The 26,592-nt window shown below is 49.0% G+C and overlaps 4 protein-coding genes across 4 annotated transcripts; 2 read left to right on the forward strand and 2 right to left on the reverse strand.

Moving 5' to 3' along the window:
* The first annotated feature begins 8,017 nt into the window (after nt 1-8,017).
* On the forward strand, nt 8,018-9,638 carry LOC119375396 (uncharacterized). The gene has a single exon (XM_049420399.1). The coding sequence runs from the start codon at nt 8,098-8,100 to the stop codon at nt 9,607-9,609; it is 1,512 nt and encodes a 503-aa protein (XP_049276356.1). The 5' UTR covers nt 8,018-8,097; the 3' UTR covers nt 9,610-9,638.
* Nucleotides 9,639-10,344: 706 nt separating this feature from the next.
* LOC125760382 (uncharacterized) lies at nt 10,345-11,963 on the forward strand (the record flags this gene model as incomplete). Its single annotated transcript, XM_049420403.1, has 1 exon — nt 10,345-11,963. A coding segment is annotated over one exon (1,611 nt), but the record flags the coding sequence as incomplete, so codon positions are not given.
* Nucleotides 11,964-13,351: 1,388 nt separating this feature from the next.
* Nucleotides 13,352-14,973, reverse strand: LOC119375397 (uncharacterized; the record flags this gene model as incomplete). The annotated part of the gene is made up of 1 exon (XM_049420402.1): nt 13,352-14,973. A coding segment is annotated over one exon (1,614 nt), but the record flags the coding sequence as incomplete, so codon positions are not given.
* A 716-nt stretch (nt 14,974-15,689) lies between these two features.
* LOC125760380 (uncharacterized) lies at nt 15,690-17,125 on the reverse strand. The gene has a single exon (XM_049420400.1). The coding sequence runs from the start codon at nt 17,123-17,125 to the stop codon at nt 15,719-15,721; it is 1,407 nt and encodes a 468-aa protein (XP_049276357.1). The 3' UTR covers nt 15,690-15,718.
* Between the last annotated feature and the right edge of the window lie 9,467 nt (nt 17,126-26,592).

Consider the following 26,592-nt stretch of genomic DNA (forward strand, 5'->3'; position numbering starts at 1 on the left):
AGAATACTGAAGAAAATTTGCAAAGCTTTATATATTTTTCGCTGTGTGCCGCGGCTGCCGCGGCGAGCGCGCTTGCGTTCAGCTTGCGTAAACCCGCGTGCGTGGTTCCCGGGTTCGCGGTCCCGTGCTTGTTTAAGTTGTCGGCAGCCATGGCGCCAGTTGTGCTCCGCTATGGTTTTAGTAAAATAGCATGGCCTGAGGACCGCTTCCGCAGAAAGGCACTTGAAAACGGGGCGAAGCTGTGCAAGGCGAAATACGTGTACGATGTGGAAAAGACGGTGTCGTGCCGTGACAGCGACTCTCAAGTTGCAGCGAAATGTCACTCGCAGGTACACCAAGCCAGCTACGATGTCACACTTCAGGTAAGCGAGCATTTGATGCTAGATCGGTTATTACCGCGTGTTCCTGTCCTGTTTCTTTACGGCGCGTGTAGTTGTGTAAAATAAGCGTGACGCTGTACGCAGTAAATTGCACAGTTGGTTTAATCGTACAGCGAGCTGACTTCCGTGCGTGATCGCAGCGTTGGGGCTACATGTTTTCATTTCGAACGAAAACGTGTCCACGTTTACTTAATGCAGTTTTTATGTGTTCGCCTCTAGCTCCCGTCTCAGCGCCTGATAAGTGGGGCCACCTGTTCATGCAAGGCCGGCAGCGACGGCGCCTGCAAGCACGTCGCAGCGGTAGCAGTCGAGCTCAATAACCTAGCCGATGCGACGTCGTCAACTGACGTGCCTCAAGTGCTCCCATAGCTGGCCGTCTTCACTGTTGTATAAAACAATGAAACACGCAAAATTCGCTTTACACCCCAGCTCGACGCCGCCAGAGAGGACCGAAGTTACCCCGCTCGCCTGACAGCTTGTATCCAACGTTGCCTCCGTTCTTGCTCGTATGGTTTCGCAGGAAAGACGTAGAAAGATATATCACGTCTCATTCCTGCGTAGTTATGACACTTATATACGCTGTAGTACCGTCGGCCTCCTTTTTTTTTTTTTTGTTCGGCGTTCAGTTCCCGCACCGCCTTCGCTAGTAGCCATCCTTGTGCGTGTCGTCCGCGGGAGCGGCTGAGAAGTGCGCGCTTTGACCGCCAGGGCGGCTCGGAAACTCCAGCGCTGGTTCCCTATACCATCCATGGAACACGATATTCGCTCGCAGCGCCGGACGAACACCTGGTGTTTGGGGGCGGTACTAAAACATGGCGGCGCATTGCAGACACGCACTGGGGGACGCCATCTTGATGAGGACTGAGGATACGAGTGGCGGGGGGGGGGGGAATTTAGCGCCAAATTCAATTGGGTTGCACCAGCAAGCCAAATTGAGCGAGTGGAAGGTATTCAGATGGCGAGCGCGCTACCTTCTTCCTGTTGCGCAACCCGCCACATGATAAAAGGGCAATCATTGCGTTCTGATTGATGAAGGTTTGCCCATCCACCTGTCTTTGCACCACTTATTATAAGACTTTGTTTTTGTTTACGTGTACACATAAATTAGACAAGAATGAAGAGCAGAGTTTGTTTGAATGTTTTATTGCCTAAACGTACCACTCATACAGTAAATTCAAGCATACAGTATAATTCAAGCCGCAGAGCAGACAATCAGATTGTAATAAATAAATCATGCACGTGTATGCTCAATTAAATTACACAGCTACTGCTGCAACCGCATCCTGATATGCCGTGCAAGCGTAGAAAAACAAAACGAGCATCATGCAGATCGTACCTTTCGTCCGTCGGGATCCGAAAGAATTTATGCCAGTGTGGCGTGAAGAATTTCGACACCACTCAGCACAGCACGATTTGTGATAACGGCGCGAATCCATTGATGCGTCTGTTTCGCTGAACCTTGCAAAGGTTTCGCCAGTTTCGCTTAAACAAACTTTACGGTGGTGAAAGCGGCCTTTGGGACACCGCAGGCCGTAGCATACATAGTCGCGCGACAAGAAACGCCCCTTTTTCGCCGTGAGAGATAGGACGGCGCAGTTCCCGTTTTCCACCCCGAGTGGCGCTCGTATTTTCGGAACCTCGAACTGCAACCTTTAGGTTCACTTGAGTATTAAAAAATCGGGAGTTAATAAGTAACCTGGTAATCAATATAAAATGAAACAACAACGTTCATTTATGCTCGTAGGTAGTACAGCCCCCAAACATTAGGATCGCTGCAGTCACGGGACAGAAAAACAGCGAAGTTTCACCCCCCTGGCCGGACTCCATTGTTTTCTGCGTGTGTTGTGCTTCGCCTCCCGATCGGTCGAGTTTTGCAGTCGATGTTTCGATTGTTTGAAGTGTGCCTGCGCTGTGTGCTCGTCCTTTACCTTCTGCCATTGCTGCTTATTACGAAGATGCACTATACTGAAAGGGAGACCTGCAGCTTCATATGGTGGAGCACTCGAGCTGAAACGGTATGTACCACCATTGCCACTATCACGTTGCTACGGCCAGCGCTTTGTTAACTCCGAGAGCGCGATCTAATGCCGTTAACTAAGCTTTTCTTAACTGGTTGACGATCGGTGAGCATTTGTTAACGTAGCGAGCATATGTGAGTGTATTGTTTCATCGGGATGAAGGCAAGGTTGTGTGACATTAGGCGCGGGCAAGCTTTGCTTTGTTTGGTGTTGAAAGTAGTGTGCGCATGCGTGGCTGTGATTCGGATGGGGATTTGAACGCAGTTATGGCGGTGCCCTCCTGTCGGCGGTGGTGTTGGAAGGGGGCCCCGCTCTCGATGAACCACTATTTTGATTTAAGAATAGTTGGGTTGTGACGGCCCCTGTTACCTCTAAGCGTCAAGCGTGTCTAAGGGTACGAACACACTGGCGGCGCGGCACTCTCCCGCCCGCCGCTCACCGCTCGCTCGCTGCCGCTTTTCGCTCTTTCTCCCGCGGAGCGTCAAAATCTTTCTCCCGCCGACTCGATCGCTCGGGGACCTATTTTCGCCGCTACCGCCGGCTGCCGCGCAAGCAAACCACCAATCAGCGCCTGCTTTACCTCCTCTTCCTTCTCACACGGGCTGTCGTCATAGCAACCAGACATTGTTCTCCTCACCCGTGCAACTCCTCTCCTTCTTTCTGGGAGAAATCGCGAGCCGGCAGCAAGCCGGCGGGTGCGCGCTCCTCGACATGCCCGTTCTTGTCTCGTGATTCTCGCGCCGGCAATGTGGACAGCGTGTTGCTGCTTGCCGCGCTGAGGCGCCGACGGGCGGGACGCCGCCGCGGCATGCTTCCCGCCAGTGTGCACGTACCTTAAAGCGCGTATGCTTCGGCCTGTTGGTAATTCAAGTGCATTTTTTTTTCGCACAAGAAAAAAAAACTGGACAGAAAACGACGTGGTGTCCCCGTCGTTCTTTTCCGTCCGTGTTCGTTTCGTGCGCGAAAACTGCCGTGATTCTCGGGTTGATGCGTGCGGGTCATTTTAACGCAGCATGTTGCTTTGTTTTAGGTACGCCGCGCGAAGCTCGCACAAGTGCTCATACATTCCGTTTCGTTAAATTCGTACGGATGTTTTAATTCATCCGTAACATAGGTTTCCTGATAATGCTGGCACCCGTGCACGGGGAGCCGTTCGTTAACCTTGATTGTGTTCGAATGAATTTTTCATGTCTATGTGTGGCCGAATCGCCTTAACTACCTGAACTGTGCAAGCGTTAGTTCGAGCATCAGTGTGCACTTAAACGTGCGCAGGGTTCCCCATCAGGGGGGAGGGAAGTAGGAAGGTTAATCGCTGCCCCCCTCCCCCGCCTTACTAAAAAGTCAAAGTATGGGGGCAGGCTTTGCGCCCCCCCCCTCTGTCTGAATTGACTAGGGGAAGGGTGCACCCCCCCCCCTTCGTGCGTACGCCTGAGTGCCCGCGTTCGAGCACAATTTATTTTATTCTCTTTGTTTCCATTATGTCTAGCTTTCATTATTTTGTTGTGGTTATTAAGAGTTATATGCGCCTCGCCTCGCTTTGGCGTTGTAACTTCGCTAAATACTTTTACGTGTACAAACATTAAAAAACGCAGTTTGTACGACCACCTCCAATGATATTATTTGGTAAAAGACAAGCCTAATGATGTATAAGATATTTTAAATTCTCCAATCATCTTCAAGGCTGCAAGTTGCAGCCTTGAAGAGAAGTCCTTGTGCATAGTTTTGTTTTATATGCCTTTTATCGATGTGCAGGAATCCTTCATGCCACTAAAGAATGCTCCTTTTTCTTTAAAAATGCGGATGATATTTGACAAGTAGTACTTTCTCTTTCCCAAACAAGCTAATTGCACGTAGAAAAGCTGTTATTCTCTCCAGTTCCATATGGGACATGTTATGAGCTTCATATTTGGATGGTACTATCGTGAGCAATATGAGCTCGAACACGCGAGCGCGTGGCGAACAGCCTTGAACCTTAACCCTTTGCGGTCCAAAACCTTTACCCACTTTCCGGCTCTAGCGGTCCGAAACTATTTCGCCAGTTTCTGGCGCCGCGAATAAAAACACAAGCTGTGGAAGAGAAACGCACAGGATATTTATTTTTGCTCCTGCATTCTGCAGGCAACTCTTTTAGTGATATTTGGGCAACGTATGATACCGCTCAAAGCATTCCCCTGTGTGCAGGCCAGGGTTATTACTGCAGGTTTCCACCGCCGCCGTCGTCGTCTTCGTCACTCACTTCTGTCGAATCACTGTCATCACTGTCTGGTGGAGGCACGTAATTCTCTTCCTCACTAAAGTCATCCACGCTTTCGCTAAAAGCACCGCCGTAAAACGCACGCGGTGAAAACGTGGCCATGCTTCTCAGCGAACCGCGCGCGCGAGTGGGTACGCTCTAGGCCCCGTGCTGATCATAGTGCTGCACCCTAGTGTCAAAAAAGTAAAACCTCAACAAACAAAGCTCACTTATTCCTCAAGAGATGGCCCTTCATGTATACAAAAAATGCGCGCGACTCGCGGTGAGAAAACAGCAAAATTTAAACCACGAACACCCTTGTCGGGCGGGGCCCGACAGCGGACCGCTACGGCCGTGTTGCGTTGTCGGGCGCTGCCCGACAACGGACCGCAAAGGGTTAAGGCTCATTCACACCGAAGGCGGGGCGGCCAAAGCGGCAAAGCGGTGAGGCGGAAAGCGGGAAAACCTCCTCTCCAGGCGGCGAAAGCGGGGCGGAAAACGAGGCGGCAGGTCCGATCGCTCTCGGACCAATTTTTTGCCGCTCGCCGCTTTGCCGCAGCCAATCAGAACGCGCTGCGGCGGTGGCGCGGCGGTGGTGCGGGTGTCTTTTTGGGAGAAGCCGTGCCACGTGATAGCGACACGTGCGCTAACGCGCGAGAGGCCCCGCCTCGTCGGCCGCGCGGGCAGCCAAGAGAGCCATGCGGTCTGAACAGGTACGCGCGCTCGCCGCCTCGCCGCCTTGAAAAGCCCGCTTGGCCGCTTTGCCGCCCCGCCTTCGGTGTGAATGTACCTTTACATTGGCTGATTCGCAGCGGCGGCTGTCGGAAACAAAGCGGAAAGGGTGCCGCGCTTCCACTAGCTGTTGACCCTCCCGCTTCGATATTGTTGATGCGAAACAGCATCTTAGAGAGTGTCCGTGGCCGCTAGCGGTGATATGAATTCCCATCAACGCGAACAGCCACATCAGACTAGGTAGCTGCTGAGATATCGGCTGTGACGTAGCCTGCCACGATACGCAGGCCATGCTTGCGCATCGGTATCTCGGTGGTGTCGGCTGAGGATTTTGCTGCGCCTCATTTATTTATTTTGTTATCATTGCTAGCGGTCATTGGCACGCAATCAGCCGACATCTCGCAGCAACGCTAGCGAGGCGGGAGTACCAACAGTCAGCGGAACAGCGCCCCCCCCCCTCTTCCCTCCAGTTTAGTCAGCGCCATCCACGTATCACCCTATCTCAGTTTTAAGGCTATTTTCCACGTGCTCGCATGTTCGAGCTCATATTACTCACGATAGTACACGGTACAGAAACTGTTATTCGCTGAAACAAATAATTGAAGTCTGCGTAGCGCTTTCCAGACAATGATCTTTTTATTTTTTATCATGCAGGGAGAGAGCGTTCCAATAATACCTTGCATTGTGTACGATGGCCCCGATCTTCCCTATGCAAGCAAGCTTTTCCTCCATGTGGACAAAGAACTGCTCTTCAGTGGGTCCAATGCCGAAGAATGAGTAGCTGCACTCATGGCAGCACATTGGCTGTTAAATATCGATGCCATCGCAAGGCGTTCAACGTTCTCGTCGCTGTTGAATGGCTCCTTCTTGGCCAGTGGGTAATGACTCCGAGGACACAAGTAATAAAGCTCCTGAACATTTTCAAGAAAGCCTAGAAAATAGGCCTTAGCTTATGCTTAAAGTATGTCGCCACCTGTGATTAACTCGAGCTTAAGCCATAAAGTTATATTTTCATATGGTAACGAGTAGTTATTTGTTTTACATTATACAGAAACGAATACTATGGCGGTACTAGTATTTCATTTCAATTTCTTGCTCATTTTCTTGTGACATTTTAATACAAGCCATTTTGTCTCTGCCGATTTCAACATGTTCTCGCAGGTCATTCCACTTTCTGGTTATTGGCTTAGTTTTTATATTCAAAGGACTTTGTGACTTTTTTAGCAGTAGTTTTATTAATTGAGATCTTTTGCTATTGAAACTCTTGCTTAACAAAACTGCCAGTACTTGTCAGTGAAATCAGTGCATCGAATATTGTTTTAAAATTTATTTTTGAGCTATATGACAAGCTTTAAGTTTTGTCAATATTTTTTAAAGGAAATAAATACTCGTTTTATTCAATTACCAATGATTCTGTTGTCTTTGCTTGGAAAGGGATAATCTTTAAATTTCTCTGAACATGCCCGTGTAAAATTTTATTCTACTGTTATGTAGGTAATGCTTCTGCAGTGCTGTCGTGGTCATAACGTCCCTATTCCCATGCATTTCCTGCATATTACCGCATTCAGCATGCGCTGCAACGTGCGCGTCATGGCCCGATTGCTTACTTTTTTGTGTTGGAGCCACAATCTATTGCTTTTGAGAAAGTGGGAAATATTTCATAATTCCAGCAATGTGCACAGTTTTCTACTTCACTCATGTACTTTCCCAGAAAAGAGATAATACGGAGGCCTGCTGTGGAAAACGAGATGCTGAGTCCTTATAATGTTGCGTGAGTTGTCACGGAGCATTGATACCCTGCTCGTGTATCAGCTGCAGCTGTGTGACGACAGTGTTTACCCTACTAAGAAAGTCAACAACAGGCACAATGGTGTGGACACTGCTGGAATTTTGAAACTTTATCAATCCACTTTCTCATCAAGGGATTGCACATTTCTGAACTATCTCCTTAACAGGAGAATGACCAAATCGTACCTTGTGTGCTCCAGTTGATTTCAAACACATACAGTGATGTTTTGCAGCCCATTTAAGACGATGGCACCTTATTTTATCAACTGCATAAGTGCAGGTATCTCTGCATTGCAGGTATCTCTGCATTGCATATCTCTGCAACTGCATAAGTGCAGGAAATGCTTTGCATTTTCCGACTACACCGACACCGACAAGCGCAAAAAAAGAAGCTTTCGGCTCAATCAGTCAGTCAGTCAGTTCAGTCAGTCAGTCAGTCAGTCAGTCAGTCAGTCAGTCAGTCAGTCAGTCAGTCAGTCAGTCAGTCAGTCAGTCAGTCGCAGTCAGTCAGTCAGTCAGTCAGTCAGTCAGTCAGTCAGTCAGTCAGTCAGTCAGTCAGTCAAGTCAGTCAGTCAGTCAGTCAGTCAGTCAATTAATAGAGGCGGCTAAGAGTGTAGCTGTCGTCGATGTCGCTACCGCTACCATGTGTATATCTCCTAACCAGAGTAGTATGCCTTTGTTCCCAGGCCACCGGTACCTGGGTCCCGGGAATCCACAGCGCAACGGAGCTCCGGTGGACGAGGACGACGGCATAGCCAAGTCACACGACGAAGCCTACGAGCGGGCCACGAGCCACGAGGACGTCTTTGCTGCTGATCAGGCATCTGCGGCTCTCTTCTTGAACGACTTTAGACGCACGGGTAACTGGCACTCCGCATTAGGTGCAGTTGGTCTGGGCACGAAGAATATTGTGGAACAATACGTCTTGGGCCGTAGTCTCTATGGAATGCCAGGAGATAGACGGAAACGTGCACATAACGGGGAATCAGATACAGCAGACGCAAAGCGATACCAGCCTGACTCAACTACCGGCGACACCCAAGGTGCGCAGATGTCGCAGCAGATGCACTCAGACGCCCCCACCCGTCCAGGCGGAGCAGGAGTTGGAGGTGACGGTGAAAATTCGACAGAGCTCGTTCAGCAGATTTTGCGCGTACCTCGCGACCACGGAGTGGTCACAGTCTTCCGTGACAGCAAAATACTCACCACATGGGCCTACGCAATGCTGAAGACTAATTTAGTTTATGACACCGAGAAAACGTTTCCAGGAGTTCTGACTAGCCTGTCACGCTTGCCAGTGGACCGGCCGTATCTTTACATTCCTCACGGCACCTACCTTAACCTACCAGCTCACACAAGAGCTGTTAGCTGCTCTGTCAAGGTAACCCCTCATGGTTTACGCACGCCATGGAAGACGGGCTCTTCGGTTGTCCAACCCGTCAACTCTGACATGCTAGTTTATGGCCTTAGCTCCGTCGGACTGAACCACTACTTGGATACCGGCATGTGTCGTGTGAAGAAAGGCGAGACAAACAACCCGATGAAGCCACAGTCTTATTTACCATTTCAGGAGAAGGACCACTCGGATCTGGCTAAGAGCTACTGGGGTCTAAAGATCACACCCGGAAACGAGGATGACGATGGCGATGACGAAAAGAGCATACCTGCGTGCATGGGTGTACCACGTCACAACTTTGCTTACGACTTTATTCACATTCACAAGGCAAGTCCCCGCTTGACCAAGTTCGTAAACCAGTTTCCGTTCAAAGGTCACGTGGGCACACCTATAGTCAACTATGAGTACCAGTTTGGAAGTGACGCATGGCTAAAGATGGGTCCAACTTATAACGCGGGAAACGAGTTGCTAACTCGTACACACCTTGGCCTGCCTGCTGACGTTGTATCCTACACCACTAGCAACATGTCAAACTACGAATCGTACGAGCAAAAGCCAGATACCAACATCACCATGCGGCTTCGACCCGACGATATGCACACGCGCCACGTGAAGTATTTGGACCCTATGGAAAATACTTACTTCACCCGAGGTTTAAAAACGATGGCGCACTCAACTATTCAACCAAGTTTGAGTTTTGGGGTATTGGCAGTAAGCAAGTCTAACAAGGACGACCCAGGCAGTACTGAAACCTTTCAAGACATTGCCGCCTTTTTTCAAATTGACACAGAACTGGTGGTTCACTCTGACGTAGACACCATAGTTGCCGACAGTGTTACTTTACCCTCGAACGTGGGGCCTTACTTGCGTCACTCCAACGAAAACATCAAAGCAAGTTACAACAGCCTCACACGTCACGGACGTCCAGTCAACCTCGCTCGCACGGAGTCCGAAGTTACCGAACACAAGGCAGAGCTGCAGAAGATTGCGCAAGCTCAAATTAATGCATCAAAAGAAGTTGCTTCAAGAACCCTACGCTCGGTGCCATTTTTCCCACAATAGATCGTTCTGTTTAATAAAAGCAAAATAAAAAAGCACAACTTTTGTTTCGTTTCTTATTTACTTCACAATGCTGCGCCGTTGTCGTTGTCGTCGAAGCCTAAGAAGGGATATATTTAAATATATATATATATATATATATATATATATACTTTTTCTGAGTGGAACTACAACGACAACGACATACAAAAAAAATTAAGCCATGTCGTTGTCGTTGTCGTCGAAGCCTAAGAAGAGATATATTTAAATATATATATATATATATACTTTTTCTGAGTGGAACTACAACGACAACGACATACAAGGAAAATACGTGTTTAAAAAGCGCCTTTGTTGTAGAAGAAAAAAAACTCATTTATATTCCACTGAGCGCCATGCAGGAGACGGAGAATAACTAACTAGTTGTCGCGCAATCGTAACTAGTTCTAGACGGGTTTTTACACTAATTATAAAGGGCTTCCAAGGCCGCCGCGAGGGGTATATAAAGAGGTGTGCAGCAGCTCAGAACTCACAGTCTTCAACAGGCTGTCCACTCAGGAGGACCTCAAGCGGACACTCAAGACGCCTTCGGTAAGACTTTTTTTTTTCGGTTAGCTATGCTATATTCTGAATTCTTGCATTTTTCTGCTTTTTAATAGAGACCATGGCAGAATCACGCAAACGTCAGCTTGACGATCAAGAAACAGAAGATGAGGTACCCCTATATTACCATTTGGAATTATTTTTTGGTGACGCCATCTATATTCCCAGGGACAAACTACAAAGTTTATTGGTTCGAGCGACGAGAACAGTACCTATGACATTAATGAAACCCTGGCGGCATTTGCGGAACCTGATCGAGGCGTGGGAGAAGTATCAGATCCAAACGTGTCCGAACCAGGAACAGGGGTTGGAGGAGATGGAAAAAGTTTACAACCCCCTCCACGCTGGGCACTGCAGCTACAGTCAGTTCCAAAACGAAGAAAGCTTGTGCATGATGTGTTTCCCGCTCGAGACGACGGAGAAGCTGAGACAATTTGTCACGACATTATCAGAGGATTCGAGCAAGGGCCCACCCAGTACGGAATCGCTGCCGTCGCACTCCACACACGAGGAACTACACTCCCACACGTCCACGTCTTACACGACTGCAGCTGGAGCAATGGCACATGCCGATGTGTTATCTTCGCTGGCTTCGTCAGACGACCAAATCGCTCGTCAATTTGGTCTACAAGCGCCAGTGCATGGGACCTCTACCATTTCGTCAAGTATTTCAATAGTGAGCCCCGAGTATTGGAATACATTAAAATGGGAGGAAATGATTGGGGTCGCGACGTTAGAAATGAAGTTTTGGGACAACTCGAAGGTTCTGGACACGAGCCCGGGCGAGTTTTGGAAATACTGTACCCGAAACTTCCGCATTCAGTTGCATGTGACGACGCCCATGGAGGTCAGACGAGCGGTGGAGACACTGACGAGGTACGCGCAAGAACGGGTGCAAAGTGCCGAAAACGTTCAAAAGGAGCGTCGGAAGAATCCATCTACGACTGGCTACGCGAAAACCCCGTATCGCCGTTGACAAACATTGTGCGCACCCCCAAGTGGCTGGCAGACCCGGTGTTTCGGTTCATTCGCCTGGACGACAAGCGCCTCCAACGAGCTATCCAGGTGTTTAATGACGAAATGTGCTCGTACACCACCTTGGACTTTATTGAAATGTACCAGCACACCCAGCCTCTCTTTGATGCCCCACACGGTGACCTCGCTACCTTTTACATGGATGTGTCCGCGTCATTTGATGCCATGATGGAACTATTAAACTTTCAGTTTAATGGCATCCACGAGGAAGTGTCGGCCTTTGTAAACAACCTATATAGCCTGGTCGAGAAGGCGGTCCCCAAGAAAAACTGTATGGAGATTGTGTCCCCTCCCAGTGCAGGAAAAAACTTTTTTTTTGACCCCGTTCTTTCCTTTTACATTAACCGCGGTACGATCCGCAACTTTAACCGCTACACTAGCTTTCCGCTTCAGGACACCGTGGGCCGTCGCATCCTGGTGTGGAACGAGCCAAACTGTGAGTCGTCTGCTTTTGATACTGTTAAAAAAATTTTTGGCGGTGACGTAGATTCGGTGGCGGTCAAGTACTCGGCTGATCAGACCATTTCCAGGACGCCCGTCATTGTGCTCTCGAACAACGAGGTGTTTCCAGATGACGAGGCCTTCAACCACCGCATGTGGCGCTACAAGTGGCGAGCGTGTCCTCCACTAAAGAAATACGACAAGAAGATCCACCCGATGGCCCTGGTCCTCCTGTTTGATGCTTTTGTACTCGAAGAAACATACGTCGGCACGCGCCAGCTTGATCAATAAACAGCTTTCAACCTAACATCCTGAGTACTTGGTCAATGCTTTGCATTTTCCGACTACACCGACACCGACAAGCGCAAAAAAAGAAGCTTTCGGCTCAATCAGTCAGTCAGTCAGTCAGTCAGTCAGTCAGTCAGTCAGACTGACTGACTGACTGACTGACTGACTGACTGACTGACTGACTGACTGACTGACTGACTGACTGACTGACTGAGTGACTGACTGAGTGACTGACTGACTGACTGACTGACTGACTGACTGACTGACTGACTGACTGACTGACTGACTGACTGACTGACTGACTGACGACTGACTGACTGCTGACTGACTGACTGACTGACTGACTGACTGACTGACTGACTGACTGACTGACTGACTGACTGACTGACTGACTACTGACTGACTGACTGACTGACTGACTGACCTGACTGACTGACTGACTGACTGACTGACTGACTGACTGACTGACTGACTGACTGACTGACTGACTGACTGACTGACTGACTGACTGACTGACTGACTGACTGACTGACTGACTGACTGACTGACTGACTGACTGACTGACTGACTGACTGAGCTGACTGACTGGACTGACTGACTGACTGACTGACTGACTGACTGACTGACTGGACTGACTGACTGACTGACTGACTGACTGACTGACTGATGACTGACTGACTGACTGACTGACTGACTGACTGACTGACTGACTGACTGACTGACTGACTGACTGACTGCTACTGACTGACTGATGACTGACTGACTGACTGACTGACTGACTGACTACTGACTGACTGACTGACTGACTGGACTGCTGACTGACTGACTGACTGACTGACTGACTGACTGACTGACTGACTGCTGACTGACTGACTGACTGACTGACTGACTGACTGACTGACTGACTGACTGACTGACTGACTGACTGACTGACCTGACTGACTGACTGACTGACTGACTGACTGACTGACTGACTGACTGACTGACTGACTGACTGACTGACTGACTGACTGACTGACTGACTGACTGACTGACTGACTGCTGACCTGACTGACTGACTGACTGACTGACTGACTGACTGACTGACTGACTGACTGACTGACTGACTGACTGACTGACTGACTGACTGACTGACTGACTGACTGACTGACCTGACTGACTGACTGACTGACTGACTGACTGACTGACTGACTGACTGACTGACTGACTGCTGACTGACTGACTGACTGACTGACTGACTGACTGACTGACTTGACTGACTGACTGCTGACTGACCTGACCTGACTGACTGAACTGACTGACTGACTGATTGAGCCGAAAGCTTCTTTTTTTGCGCTTGTCGGTGTCGGTGTAGTCGGAAAATGCAAAGCATTGACCAAGTACTCAGGATGTTAGGTTGAAAGCTGTTTATTGATCAAGCTGGCGCGTGCCGACGTATGTTTCTTCGAGTACAAAAGCATCAAACAGGAGGACCAGGGCCATCGGGTGGATCTTCTTGTCGTATTTCTTTAGTGGAGGACACGCTCGCCACTTGTAGCGCCACATGCGGTGGTTGAAGGCCTCGTCATCTGGAAACACCTCGTTGTTCGAGAGCACAATGACGGGCGTCCTGGAAATGGTCTGATCAGCCGAGTACTTGACCGCCACCGAATCTACGTCACCGCCAAAAATTTTTTTAACAGTATCAAAAGCAGACGACTCACAGTTTGGCTCGTTCCACACCAGGATGCGACGGCCCACGGTGTCCTGAAGCGGAAAGCTAGTGTAGCGGTTAAAGTTGCGGATCGTACCGCGGTTAATGTAAAAGGAAAGAACGGGGTCAAAAAAAAAGTTTTTTCCTGCACTCGGAGGGGACACAATCTCCATACAGTTTTTCTTGGGGACCGCCTTCTCGACCAGGCTATATAGGTTGTTTACAAAGGCCGACACTTCCTCGTGGATGCCATTAAACTGAAAGTTTAATAGTTCCATCATGGCATCAAATGACGCGGGCACATCCATGTAAAAGGTAGCGAGGTCACCGTGTGGGGCATCAAAGAGAGGCTGGGTGTGCTGGTACATTTCAATAAAGTCCAAGGTGGTGTACGAGCACATTTCGTCATTAAACACCTGGATAGCTCGTTGGAGGCGCTTGTCGTCCAGGCGAATGAACCGAAACACCGGGTCTGCCAGCCACTTGGGGGTGCGCACAATGTTTGTCAACGGCGATACGGGGTTTTCGCGTAGCCAGTCGTAGATGGATTCTTCCGACGCTCCTTTTGAACGTTTTCGGCACTTTGCACCCGTTCTTGCGCGTACCTCGTCAGTGTCTCCACCGCTCGTCTGACCTCCATGGGCGTCGTCACATGCAACTGAATGCGGAAGTTTCGGGTACAGTATTTCCAAAACTCGCCCGGGCTCGTGTCCAGAACCTTCGAGTTGTCCCAAAACTTCATTTCTAACGTCGCGACCCCAATCATTTCCTCCCATTTTAATGTATTCCAATACTCGGGGCTCACTATTGAAATACTTGACGAGATGGTAGAGGTCCCATGCACTGGCGCTTGTAGACCAAATTGACGAGCGATTTGGTCGTCTGACGAAGCCAGCGAAGATAACACATCGGCATGTGCCATTGCTCCAGCTGCAGTCGTGTAAGACGTGGACGTGTGGGAGTGTAGTTCCTCGTGTGTGGAGTGCGACGGCAGCGATTCCGTACTGGGTGGGCCCTTGCTCGAATCCTCTGATAATGTCGTGACAAATTGTCTCAGCTTCTCCGTCGTCTCGAGCGGGAAACACATCATGCACAAGCTTTCTTCGTTTTGGAACTGACTGTAGCTGCAGTGCCCAGCGTGGAGGGGGTTGTAAACTTTTTCCATCTCCTCCAACCCCTGTTCCTGGTTCGGACACGTTTGGATCTGATACTTCTCCCACGCCTCGATCAGGTTCCGCAAATGCCGCCAGGGTTTCATTAATGTCATAGGTACTGTTCTCGTCGCTCGAACCAATAAACTTTGTAGTTTGTCCCTGGGAATATAGATGGCGTCACCAAAAAATAATTCCAAATGGTAATATAGGGGTACCTCATCTTCTGTTTCTTGATCGTCAAGCTGACGTTTGCGTGATTCTGCCATGGTCTCTATTAAAAAGCAGAAAAATGCAAGAATTCAGAATATAGCATAGCTAACCGAAAAAAAAAAAGTCTTACCGAAGGCGTCTTGAGTGTCCGCTTGAGGTCCTCCTGAGTGGACAGCCTGTTGAAGACTGTGAGTTCTGAGCTGCTGCACACCTCTTTATATACCCCTCGCGGCGGCCTTGGAAGCCCTTTATAATTAGTGTAAAAACCCGTCTAGAACTAGTTACGATTGCGCGACAACTAGTTAGTTATTCTCCGTCTCCTGCATGGCGCTCAGTGGAATATAAATGAGTTTTTTTTCTTCTACAACAAAGGCGCTTTTTAAACACGTATTTTCCTTGTATGTCGTTGTCGTTGTAGTTCCACTCAGAAAAAGTATATATATATATATATATTTAAATATATCTCTTCTTAGGCTTCGACGACAACGACAACGACATGGCTTAATTTTTTTTGTATGTCGTTGTCGTTGTAGTTCCACTCAGAAAAAGTATATATATATATATATATATATATATATATATATATATATATTTAAATATATCCCTTCTTAGGCTTCGACGACAACGACAACGGCGCAGCATTGTGAAGTAAATAAGAAACGAAACAAAAGTTGTGCTTTTTTATTTTGCTTTTATTAAACAGAACGATCTATTGTGGGAAAAATGGCACCGAGCGTAGGGTTCTTGAAGCAACTTCTTTTGATGCATTAATTTGAGCTTGCGCAATCTTCTGCAGCTCTGCCTTGTGTTCGGTAACTTCGGACTCCGTGCGAGCGAGGTTGACTGGACGTCCGTGACGTGTGAGGCTGTTGTAACTTGCTTTGATGTTTTCGTTGGAGTGACGCAAGTAAGGCCCCACGTTCGAGGGTAAAGTAACACTGTCGGCAACTATGGTGTCTACGTCAGAGTGAACCACCAGTTCTGTGTCAATTTGAAAAAAGGCGGCAATGTCTTGAAAGGTTTCAGTACTGCCTGGGTCGTCCTTGTTAGACTTGCTTACTGCCAATACCCCAAAACTCAAACTTGGTTGAATAGTTGAGTGCGCCATCGTTTTTAAACCTCGGGTGAAGTAAGTATTTTCCATAGGGTCCAAATACTTCACGTGGCGCGTGTGCATATCGTCGGGTCGAAGCCGCATGGTGATGTTGGTATCTGGCTTTTGCTCGTACGATTCGTAGTTTGACATGTTGCTAGTGGTGTAGGATACAACGTCAGCAGGCAGGCCAAGGTGTGTACGAGTTAGCAACTCGTTTCCCGCGTTATAAGTTGGACCCATCTTTAGCCATGCGTCACTTCCAAACTGGTACTCATAGTTGACTATAGGTGTGCCCACGTGACCTTTGAACGGAAACTGGTTTACGAACTTGGTCAAGCGGGGACTTGCCTTGTGAATGTGAATAAAGTCGTAAGCAAAGTTGTGACGTGGTACACCCATGCACGCAGGTATGCTCTTTTCGTCATCGCCATCGTCATCCTCGTTTCCGGGTGTGATCTTTAGACCCCAGTAGCTCTTAGCCAGATCCGAGTGGTCCTTCTCCTGAAATGGTAAATAAGACTGTGGCTTCATCGGGTTGTTTGTCTCGCCTTTCTTCACACGACACATGCCGGTATCCAAGTAGTGGTTCAGTCCGACGGAGCTAAGGCCATAAACTAGCATGTCAGAGTTGACGGGTTGGACAACCGAAGAGCCCGTCTTCCATGGCGTGCGTAAACCATGAGGGGTTACCTTGACAGAGCAGCTAACAGCTCTTGTGTGAGCTGGTAGGTTAAGGTAGGTGCCGTGAGGAATGTAAAGATACGGCCGGTCCACTGGCAAGCGTGACAGGCTAGTCAGAACTCCTGGAAACGTTTTCTCGGTGTCATAAACTAAATTAGTCTTCAGCATTGCGTAGGCCCATGTGGTGAGTATTTTGCTGTCACGGAAGACTGTGACCACTCCGTGGTCGCGAGGTACGCGCAAAATCTGCTGAACGAGCTCTGTCGAATTTTCACCGTCACCTCCAACTCCTGCTCCGCCTGGACGGGTGGGGGCGTCTGAGTGCATCTGCTGCGACATCTGCGCACCTTGGGTGTCGCCGGTAGTTGAGTCAGGCTGGTATCGCTTTGCGTCTGCTGTATCTGATTCCCGTTATGTGCACGTTTCCGTCTATCTCCTGGCATTCCATAGAGACTACGGCCCAAGACGTATTGTTCCACAATATTCTTCGTGCCCAGACCAACTGCACCTAATGCGGAGTGCCAGTTACCCGTGCGTCTAAAGTCGTTCAAGAAGAGAGCCGCAGATGCCTGATCAGCAGCAAAGACGTCCTCGTGGCTCGTGGCCCGCTCGTAGGCTTCGTCGTGTGACTTGGCTATGCCGTCGTCCTCGTCCACCGGAGCTCCGTTGCGCTGTGGATTCCCGGGACCCAGGTACCGGTGGCCTGGGAACAAAGGCATACTACTCTGGTTAGGAGATATACACATGGTAGCGGTAGCGACATCGACGACAGCTACACTCTTAGCCGCCTCTATTTAATTGACTGACTGACTGACTGACTGACTGACTGACTGACTGACTGACTGACTGATTGAGCCGAAAGCTTCTTTTTTTGCGCTTGTCGGTGTCGGTGTAGTCGGAAAATGCACTTATGCAGTTGATATCTCCACTGGAGGCGCTGCTCGGACCCGGGAAAGGTGCATTGCTGCAGCGACAACGTAAGTTTGGCCAAGCCACTGGCAACAGTGTGGAATTTCAGAAACACGCGCACTCTCGTACGATCAAGAATTATCCGTGTTTGAATTCGCATAGTGTGGGCTCATAACATTTACCGTCGGCATTGCGTTATTGCAAGGTACTACAAGTAAAATTTCCTTCTTACTGAGCTTGCACCCCGCATCTTCCGGCTACGAAGGTGCCTACATGAATGTAAGAATGGCAGACTGGGCTTGTTGGTTTAACATATTTGAAGTTTAAGGCGCGAGTAAGACAGGGACGAAGATAAGGAACATACACACGGAGCGCCACTTCCAACGTAGATTTATTTCGAAAGAGCACAGAACTCTTCTGTGCTCTTTCGAATTAAATATTTGTTGGAAGTGGCGCTCCGTGTGTATGTTCCTTATCTTCGTCCCTGTCTTATTCGCGCCTTAAACTTCAAATATGCCAACATCAAGTGCGAAAAGCTCTGTTACCGATTCTAACAATCTGTATAGGCGTCCGAACTAGCATATGATGAGCTCGTAAAGCTATGGCTTGGCCGGCCATGATGTAAACCAGGGGTCTCAAACACGCGGCCTGCGAACCTTTCGCAGGCCGCGTGTTCACCTTCAGCAGGGAGAACAACTGTTCTCCCTGCTGAAGGTGAACAAGTCCGGTCGAGAATGAACAGCTGCGATCGACCATGAAGATCGCCTCAGCACAAGTTAATGCAGGCATTTCTTCTGTCGTCGCAGCTAGGCATCAGGCATAAAGTCAGCATGTCTATAGAACTTTAGCAGCCATTTTGTGCTTCACAAGGAATAAAGTTTTCTGGCTTTGCTAAATTGTACCCGCATTATTTTGTTGTCTATTTCGGTAATAACACTTAATTTATTCGGGTACGACACGCAGACTCGACTGGCCTCAAATATTTTTTTTGTGAGGGATCCCATGATGTCACCACCTGCTCAAACATAACCGCGAAAGAAAAACAATGTTTCAGAATTAGGAGGAGGAGGAGGAATAAACGTTATTATCAACCAGCAATTCATAATTAGCATCTCCAGATTTTAGTCCTTCTGGAGATCGGTATCGATATGTCTCTCGAATTATGACGCCAAATTTCCTTCAGAGGTGACTCATATATGAGATATGGGGAAGGCCTCCGTTCAGATGGCAGCGTTAAAGGAGCAGTGACATCAACTTTACGCATGTCGCGTTTTTTGAGTCCACGTGTAGTTTCGACCCCCTAGTACCGATTCACCACTGATAATACCATGCGAGGATGAATAAATATATGTAATATTGATTAGTGTGACCAGTAACGAGTGCGGCTCAAAACGAGTGCAAAGCCCGCCACATCGCAGTGTTGGCAGCGCTGCCGCGTGGTCACCCCCGCGGTCACGTCCCGAAAGGGTCACCATCTGATCGCGTGGCCACACAAAACGGTGACGCGAGTTTCAGATGTTATTTCGTCTGCTAGACGCGCACATGTAGTCATGTCTTCGTCACCACCGCCATCATCAAGAAAATGCTGAGGTATTGGAAATCGCTGCGATTCGCGACGTAGCGAATTATTCTCTCTTTGATCCTCTGCAAAGAAGCGATTCTGAAATCGACGCCGGTCCGAGCAGTGACGAGTAGGCACATGGAGACGCCCGCTTGGGCCATGCTGGCTGGCAAGAACACAGAACATGAAGAAACGTCTTGGACAGGACAGTTGCTCCTATCCTGTCCACAAAAGTAAGCAGTCCGGTGACTAACAACAACAGAGGATTTATTCAATGATCTATTAAAGGTGAAATACGCCCGCACTGCTCAGAACACCATTCGCGTCTGCCGATTCTTCTATTACGCCAGGCTCGCCTTCGTTAACCCCCCCAACATACACACACACAAACGCTGTCGACGCTCTGCGAGTCTCGTCCCCAGCCAGGCGTCCGTACTGGCGCGTTTCGCCTATGTCACAGTCAAGCTATAAGGAACGGCACATTTTCTGGGTGTGTGAGGCCAGAGCCCGAGGAGGGGTTGATAAGGCCAACGTTCAAAGCATCGCGGAGACGCGTGGAGAGACGCAAATTGCTGGAAGCTTTTATAAACCAACTTTGCAGCTGTCCACGACAAAGACATTCCTTCTTGCGGTACTTGAAACGCCACTGCTGTAAGACGCGCACAACTGCTTCACGACATGCTGGCACGTAATGCAGTTGAGAGCGTCGCTCCCAATTATCGCACGCTGACGACCACACGACCAATCATTCGAACTGGCGCGGCGGAGACGCAGGACTTGAGGCAACCAATCCAGACAATCGAAGTGAAGCCGCTGCTAGTCGGCACAACGATGACAACCCTCTGATCGTTGACGTTATCATTACTAGAGTATTGTCATTCAACGCCTGGGGCATGGTCTAGGAGCCAGCTGAACACGTCATAGTACTGTCGATGTCGCAAGGTGCTGAACGCGCCATTGAGCTTTCGTACGCTGTTCGCCCTCAAAATAAAATAACTTCTGCGCAATGGGCGCAAATAATGCTTCGCTCAAAAATCTTTTGCATACCAAGCTATCGAGTGAAGGCCACATCTCGAGCTTGACATTTTTTGTCATTTTGTCACTGCTCCTTTAACTGACATCTTGTTCAAGCCTCTTCCCCTCTCTTGCTCCCCCCCCCCTACCATGTTTACTGTAATAATATAGAAGCTTCAGCAAGTTGGCACATCTTCATCGTGCGTAAAGTGCAGCGCGCACGGGAAACGACGGGCGAAAGAGAAGCAGCAAACAAGACTAGCGTTGTTTCGCAACTGCGGCCTTCTAGCTGAGGTGGAGTTGAGACCCCTGATGTAAACGATGTCTTGTGGGAGTCAGCTCCAAGAAAAGGGGGCGGTGTAAGGCTCGATTGCAGTTCGAAAGATGGCGCACATGCGGGCATAACAACAGTGTATCGTTGGTGCAGCTCACCCGACAGCACTTGAGATCCATGCAATGACACTGAATATAAGTATACCAAATACAGTACTGCGTGTATGCCGTACCAGAACGCCCACCGTTGAGCATAATCTGAATGCATAATAAGCAATAATTTGATTTATAACTCTGGATGCTTTTTTTATAGCGTGTACGTAGTTATATCATTTTTTTGCATTTTACTAACTGTTTTACGAATTCTCTTCACGTCTGTATTTGTACACGCACTGTATCTGCGCTAAACACCCCCTATGTAATACCCTTACCCTCAACCCTAGGACCTTTAGGGGTAACCTGAATGAACGAACGAACGAACGAACCAACGAAGGAACGAACGAACTAACGAACGAACGAACGAATGAATGAATGAATGAATGAATGAATGAATGAATGAATGAATGAATGAATGAATGAATGATACACCCGCTCCCAACTGTACACGCTTTACAATCCGCCGGCGTTACCGTGTCTTGCTCCTTTCACGCACCATCGCACTGAAATCTCTCACCGCGACAATTCGTGAATTCCGGCCAGCAACACAGAACTGCGTTACTCGTCCACATTCACCGTTTCCCCAACCTCCGTTTGTGCCAATCGTCGTGATAAAACTTTTGTCACCATGAGCAGACGTTTTGAAGACTGCGCGTCTGGAGAAATTGGACGCCGAGTGTCGGGGAACCTCGGGGACTTGGCTCGGGTAGTACGTTCAGCCCCCGGGAGATGTCGCTAGTGTCTCCACCGTTGCCGCTCATCGCGCCGCTCGACGTGATGCACAGGCCTCGGATATCCCGAGGACAGAAACCTGGGAACTGCTACGTGTTACCAGAACGCGGGGCCGTATGGATGAATGTCCGTCAGTAAGTACAGAGGGGGTTGGGTTGGTGTGGAATAACTTTGGGGGGAGGGGCTGTTGTCATCTTCTTGGCGGATGCTAGGGAGGCTGTTTGGAGAGGGTGGGGAGGGGGGGGGGTGTATATATCCCTGCGCTATAAATGAACTTGTTGCTGGGTTAGTTGGTAAACAACTTCAAAAATATTTGAGCGCAGACACACGGCACAGGTGTGTGTGTGCTCACACGTGCGGATACATGGCACGTGTGTGAAAACACGCAGCACATGTGTGAATGTGCCGTGTGTTTGCGCTCAAATATTTTTGAAATCCGTGTGCTAAAATTTGACAATCAGAAGGAATTTGGCGAGAGTCGTGAGCTCTCCACAAACCTGTTTTGGTTTCGTCATTCAGCAGGTGTTGTGGCTTCGTCGTATAGAAATCCATGATGCGAGCACAGGATACTGCGAAGCGCCACTCGAAGTGCCACTCTGTTTTACGCTTTGCCATCTGCGTGGGCGGGGGAGTGGGGCGGACTTAAGGTGGTTCGACCCCTCCCCCCCGTCCTCACCCCTAAAAAATTTTCAGTTTTGCGCCAGTATATATACACGACGCACACAGAGAGACGCATGCACGAACGTACATAAGGGGTGGTTGAAATAAGCCTGCCCCCGCTCCCTTCCCGAAGAAAATTTCTGGCTATAGGCCTAGTGCGCTGCAGTTTTGACTGAACAAGTGGCGCCGCCCACGGCGCGGCGCGTTTCTAGTCAGTCGCGGCTGAGAGCGGGTGCGTACGGGCGGAACTATAGCAACTCGAAAGGACGAAGCTAATTCGCGGTCAAACAGGAGTGTAACTATGTATTGTGGCGTGTATCGCTGTCGCAAAAGCTACAGAAACACTGTCGGTAAGCTGCCAAAATTAAATTATATGGATTTATATGGAAGGCTCACGAGAACGAGCGATGACAGCGTCGAATAAGGCCGGTGCGACGTGCGAGATAAGCAGATGCTCTTAATTTTTTAATGCTTTACTTGCTATAACTGCGCATATTTGCTCGTTGTGGTCATAAACTCTGCCTTCTTTTAGCCCCGATGGAGGTCTTAGGCAGCTTGTGAAGCACCGAAACCGCATATGCAGTGCCCACTTCTTGCGCAATGATGAGAGAAGCTCGAAAGCCTTGCATTCTGCCTGTTTATCCGACACGTTTTCCTGCGTGCTATGGGAAACGTGACAACGTGACCCTGCGACGAAGTGTTAAACATCTTCGAATCTAGAAGGGGACGCGGCGATGGCCAGAGCCAGGCGCATGATAGGTCTGTGCAGGATGTGTGCTCGCACTTGTTGACAAACATAGACAAGGCGGCGACGAGCTTACACCAACCTCAGCGTCCACTCTTGCATATGCACCTTGCTCCCACAATGTGCAATTGGTTCTATTGACAGCTGGGAAAATGTGCAGAAATCATCGAAAAGTCCGAAGGGAACGAGCCGCTGGCGTAAAAAAAAGCGAGAGGAACGAACGTTTTTTTCTCTTGCTTAGCGCGAACACCAACTAACACATGCAGACTGATTAATAGCGAGAAGCCCGGCTGAATCGGATGCAAAAGTCAAAGGTAGCTCTTCGCGTAATGGATGAGGGAAGAAAAAGCAGGAGCCGAGCGTGCCGAGCGTTGACGATGTTGCTGGATGGAGGCACACCTTCGTCGCAATGCTTTTAATTTAATGTAAATAATTGAAGACCTTGATAAAACTTTGACAACCTGAAGGCGGACGTCCTAGTATACGCTCTTCACACCCTTGCAACACACTTGCAACTGACTTGGAAGGACCACTTTGCTGACACAGTTTCCTCCCTGACGCCGCAAACATGAGTAGTGGCGTAATGATGACTGCCGTGAAGAAGATTGCATTTATTTTAAATATCTTTCTACGTATTCAGTTCCGCGGAATCGACACAATCACGAGCGCTGCTCGTTCCGCAGTGCCATTGCTCTGCTCCCACAGAGCGGCGTTCGCAGCATGACACGACGGGATCACGCGCGCGGCCGCTACTCGCGGCGCTGACTGTCCTAGCGCCGCAGCGCCACCATACCAGCTGTCGAGGCCTATACCCCTGTGCTGTGCTACTTCTAGATTCTGACAGAAAACTGTATCTGTGAGCTCGATGCCACGCAACTTTCGACACTTGTGAACTACGCGGGAAAAATGTAATAGTAAACGCCTGTTAATTCGACCCCCGTTTCTTCGATAATTCGACCCTCGTTTCGACCCTCGTTTCCTTGTCCCGGCCAGCATATGCGTTGTTTAATGGCATCAAGCTCTTGTTAATTTGGTCACATTTGATCGCAACCCGCTTCATTCGGACTATCCTTGGAGCGCGCCGAGCGCTAAGTGCCTCAAATGTGCGATGCAAAAGAGCGAAAGCGGTGTTTGCAGACAACCGAAGCGAGGCGGCGCTGTCCGCATCGCCATCTTCATCAGTTAGCGAACATGGTTTTGTCCACATGCAGATCCGGCACTCAGCGGTTTCGTTTTAACTTGATGCAATGCGCGCGCAATGCCACAAAACTCAAACATGGCCGAAGCTGTTGAAGATGAAGAGCTTTCAGCCGCGGTCGGTATGCTGGCATAAAACTCGTTTGCTGCACCCCGATGGACGAACTATCAGTTGCTGGCCACTTTGCCTGCAAAAGATTTATGGTCACGTGCACGTGGTAATGGTGGCGGTACGTAATAGGGGAGGGGGCAGAGCACGTTTCGTGTAATTAAGCACGGTAACCTCATGCTATGGTCACATTAAGAACGAAGTCGCAGTATGTAAGTGTATTGATGTAACAGACATTTGTTTATTGTTTTCTTAATACTTATGTAAATTCGGCATTCAATTAATCCGAACATTTTTTCCGGTCCCGCGAAAGCCGAATTAACGAGCTCTTAGTGTACTGAAATATAATGCGCCAACAGGTGATGGCTAGCGTCAGTATCGTGGATGCTTGCTCCGTAAACGCTGGCGCTGCTCTTAAATTATTCTATAGCGTCATTTGCCCATCTCTGCAGCCACCGCCATGCCTGGCTGCGAGTGGCGTTACGCCGGCGGTCTCAGCACCACGGCGGCAGTAATTGTGCTTAGGACCCTATTCACAAAAACGTCTTACGCTAAAAATATTTCGTAAGAGAATATTTCAGCCAATCATAATGCGCGACTTATCATTAGCGAAGTCGGCTGACCAATGGGAAAACGCACTTACGGCAGAGAAGTTTTGTGAATTCGGCCACCGCTTCTCTTTTCCGCAGACACAAGCTTCCTGGCTTTCGTGCTTTTTGTATCTCTCTGCCTTTCCTCTCGCCCAGAGATGGCAAAATTACTCCTAAAAATAATGAAATTACATTACTAATTTCTTGTGTGTACATTTAGTCTAATTAAATTGCATTCCAAATTTTAGCTGGCCGAAAGTAATCACGTTACAATACTATCACTTTCGAAAAGTATGAAGTTACTCCGAAATTAGCAGCTAAACCTTCGCGGCGATAACTTGTTGCTGTTTTGACAATGCGTATCTCTAACCTGTCCCGAAGCTAGCTTGAATTTCACAATCACTTTTTCTTGGCCGAGTTGGCACTTGCTGAATGACATTATTTGTAGCGGAAGACTCGAAAAGATAGACTAAGAGGCTACTCCTGTCGGTGCTCTAGTCTTTCTTTTAGAGTTTTGCTCTACCAATTATGTCATCGCTTGACCTTGTTTGTCTATAAAGACTAAGTTCGGTGGCGGAAGACCGGGGACCACAGAAGCTATTGTCGTTATATCTAAAATAATGCTTCTCTTTCTGGGGGTCACAACGTTATTAAAGTCTTCGAGTTCAACGATACGCGGCATTTTTGTGATCCTGCATCCTTACCACGACTGAGGTTAGGCGCTTAGATAAACTTGTCTGTGCCATTTTTCTCAAAGGACCCCTAAACCACCTCTGATAATTTTTTAACATATCAAGTAAACGCGCTCATCGAGTTCAGAACGCCGTCGCGATCAACCATGTCAAACGCCGCAGCATTACAAGCCGCGGGCGCCCCGAAAATTCCAAGAAATAACCCCTTCTCCTCTCCGGGCCTTTCGGTGATTCTCAGCATTCGCCGTGACGTCAACGTTGTCGTCTGCTCATGCCATCCTCAAAAAGAACCTGTTTGTCTGCACGCAGGTACGCGCGCACGCTTCTCTTCTTCCTCGCTTGGTGAGGAGGAGCATCGGCGAAGAGGAGAGACGAGCCGACAAACGGAGCATAGCGAAGGAAAGGGCGAAAAGAGCGAGGGCCTCTTTTGGATCGTCTAATATATGTAACTCCGCTTTAAGGCACCGCTTCGAAAAATTCCCACGGTTACGTGTTTGCTGTAGACTCGTGCACAACTGCAACACCACAACTAAATTTCGACCTCCGGGTGGTTTAATGGTCCTTTAAGTTTTTGGTTCGTTGCCGACAAGCTGTATATGTCTAGGTTTTTGCGGATCAACAAAGAACAACAATTTTCAGTGCGCCCTGGCTACAGGTGCTTCTCAACCCACGCCACCGCCGATGCCTCTTTCACAAGTGTCGCAAAATCGGCGGGGCACTTCCCACCAATCGTGCTGCCCCTTTATCTCGTGACGTAGAGATAGCACCAGCGTAGTTATCAGCAGTTGCCCTTCGGACCCGCTGTGGGACAGACGTGTGTCGTTCGCTCGGAGAAGAGCGGTAATCCGCCTGTTCCACGATGCCACGGCGTATGCGTTCTTCCCCTATATCGGAAAGTCCCAAAACGCCTCTTGATCTCTGTGGCTTTCGTTATGGTGATACCAGTTGTCCCGCCCCCCACCGAAACGATAAATGACAGCACAAGAAAATGTAAAAGGCGGATCGAAGTTGTGCCAACGCGCGTAGAAGAGTGAATGGGCGAGACAACGACGTGAAGCCGCTGCCGCAGAACGTGCAGCCGCAGCCGCTGGCTCCCGCCTTCGCAACAGCGGAAGGACTCTGATCTCCTTTTAGATGCAAAGCACCTTATGCGCTCGGGCTGTTGGCG

Source organism: Rhipicephalus sanguineus, chromosome 11 (assembly GCF_013339695.2).
Source record: "Rhipicephalus sanguineus isolate Rsan-2018 chromosome 11, BIME_Rsan_1.4, whole genome shotgun sequence".
In the NCBI taxonomy this organism is placed as follows: domain Eukaryota; kingdom Metazoa; phylum Arthropoda; class Arachnida; order Ixodida; family Ixodidae; genus Rhipicephalus; species Rhipicephalus sanguineus.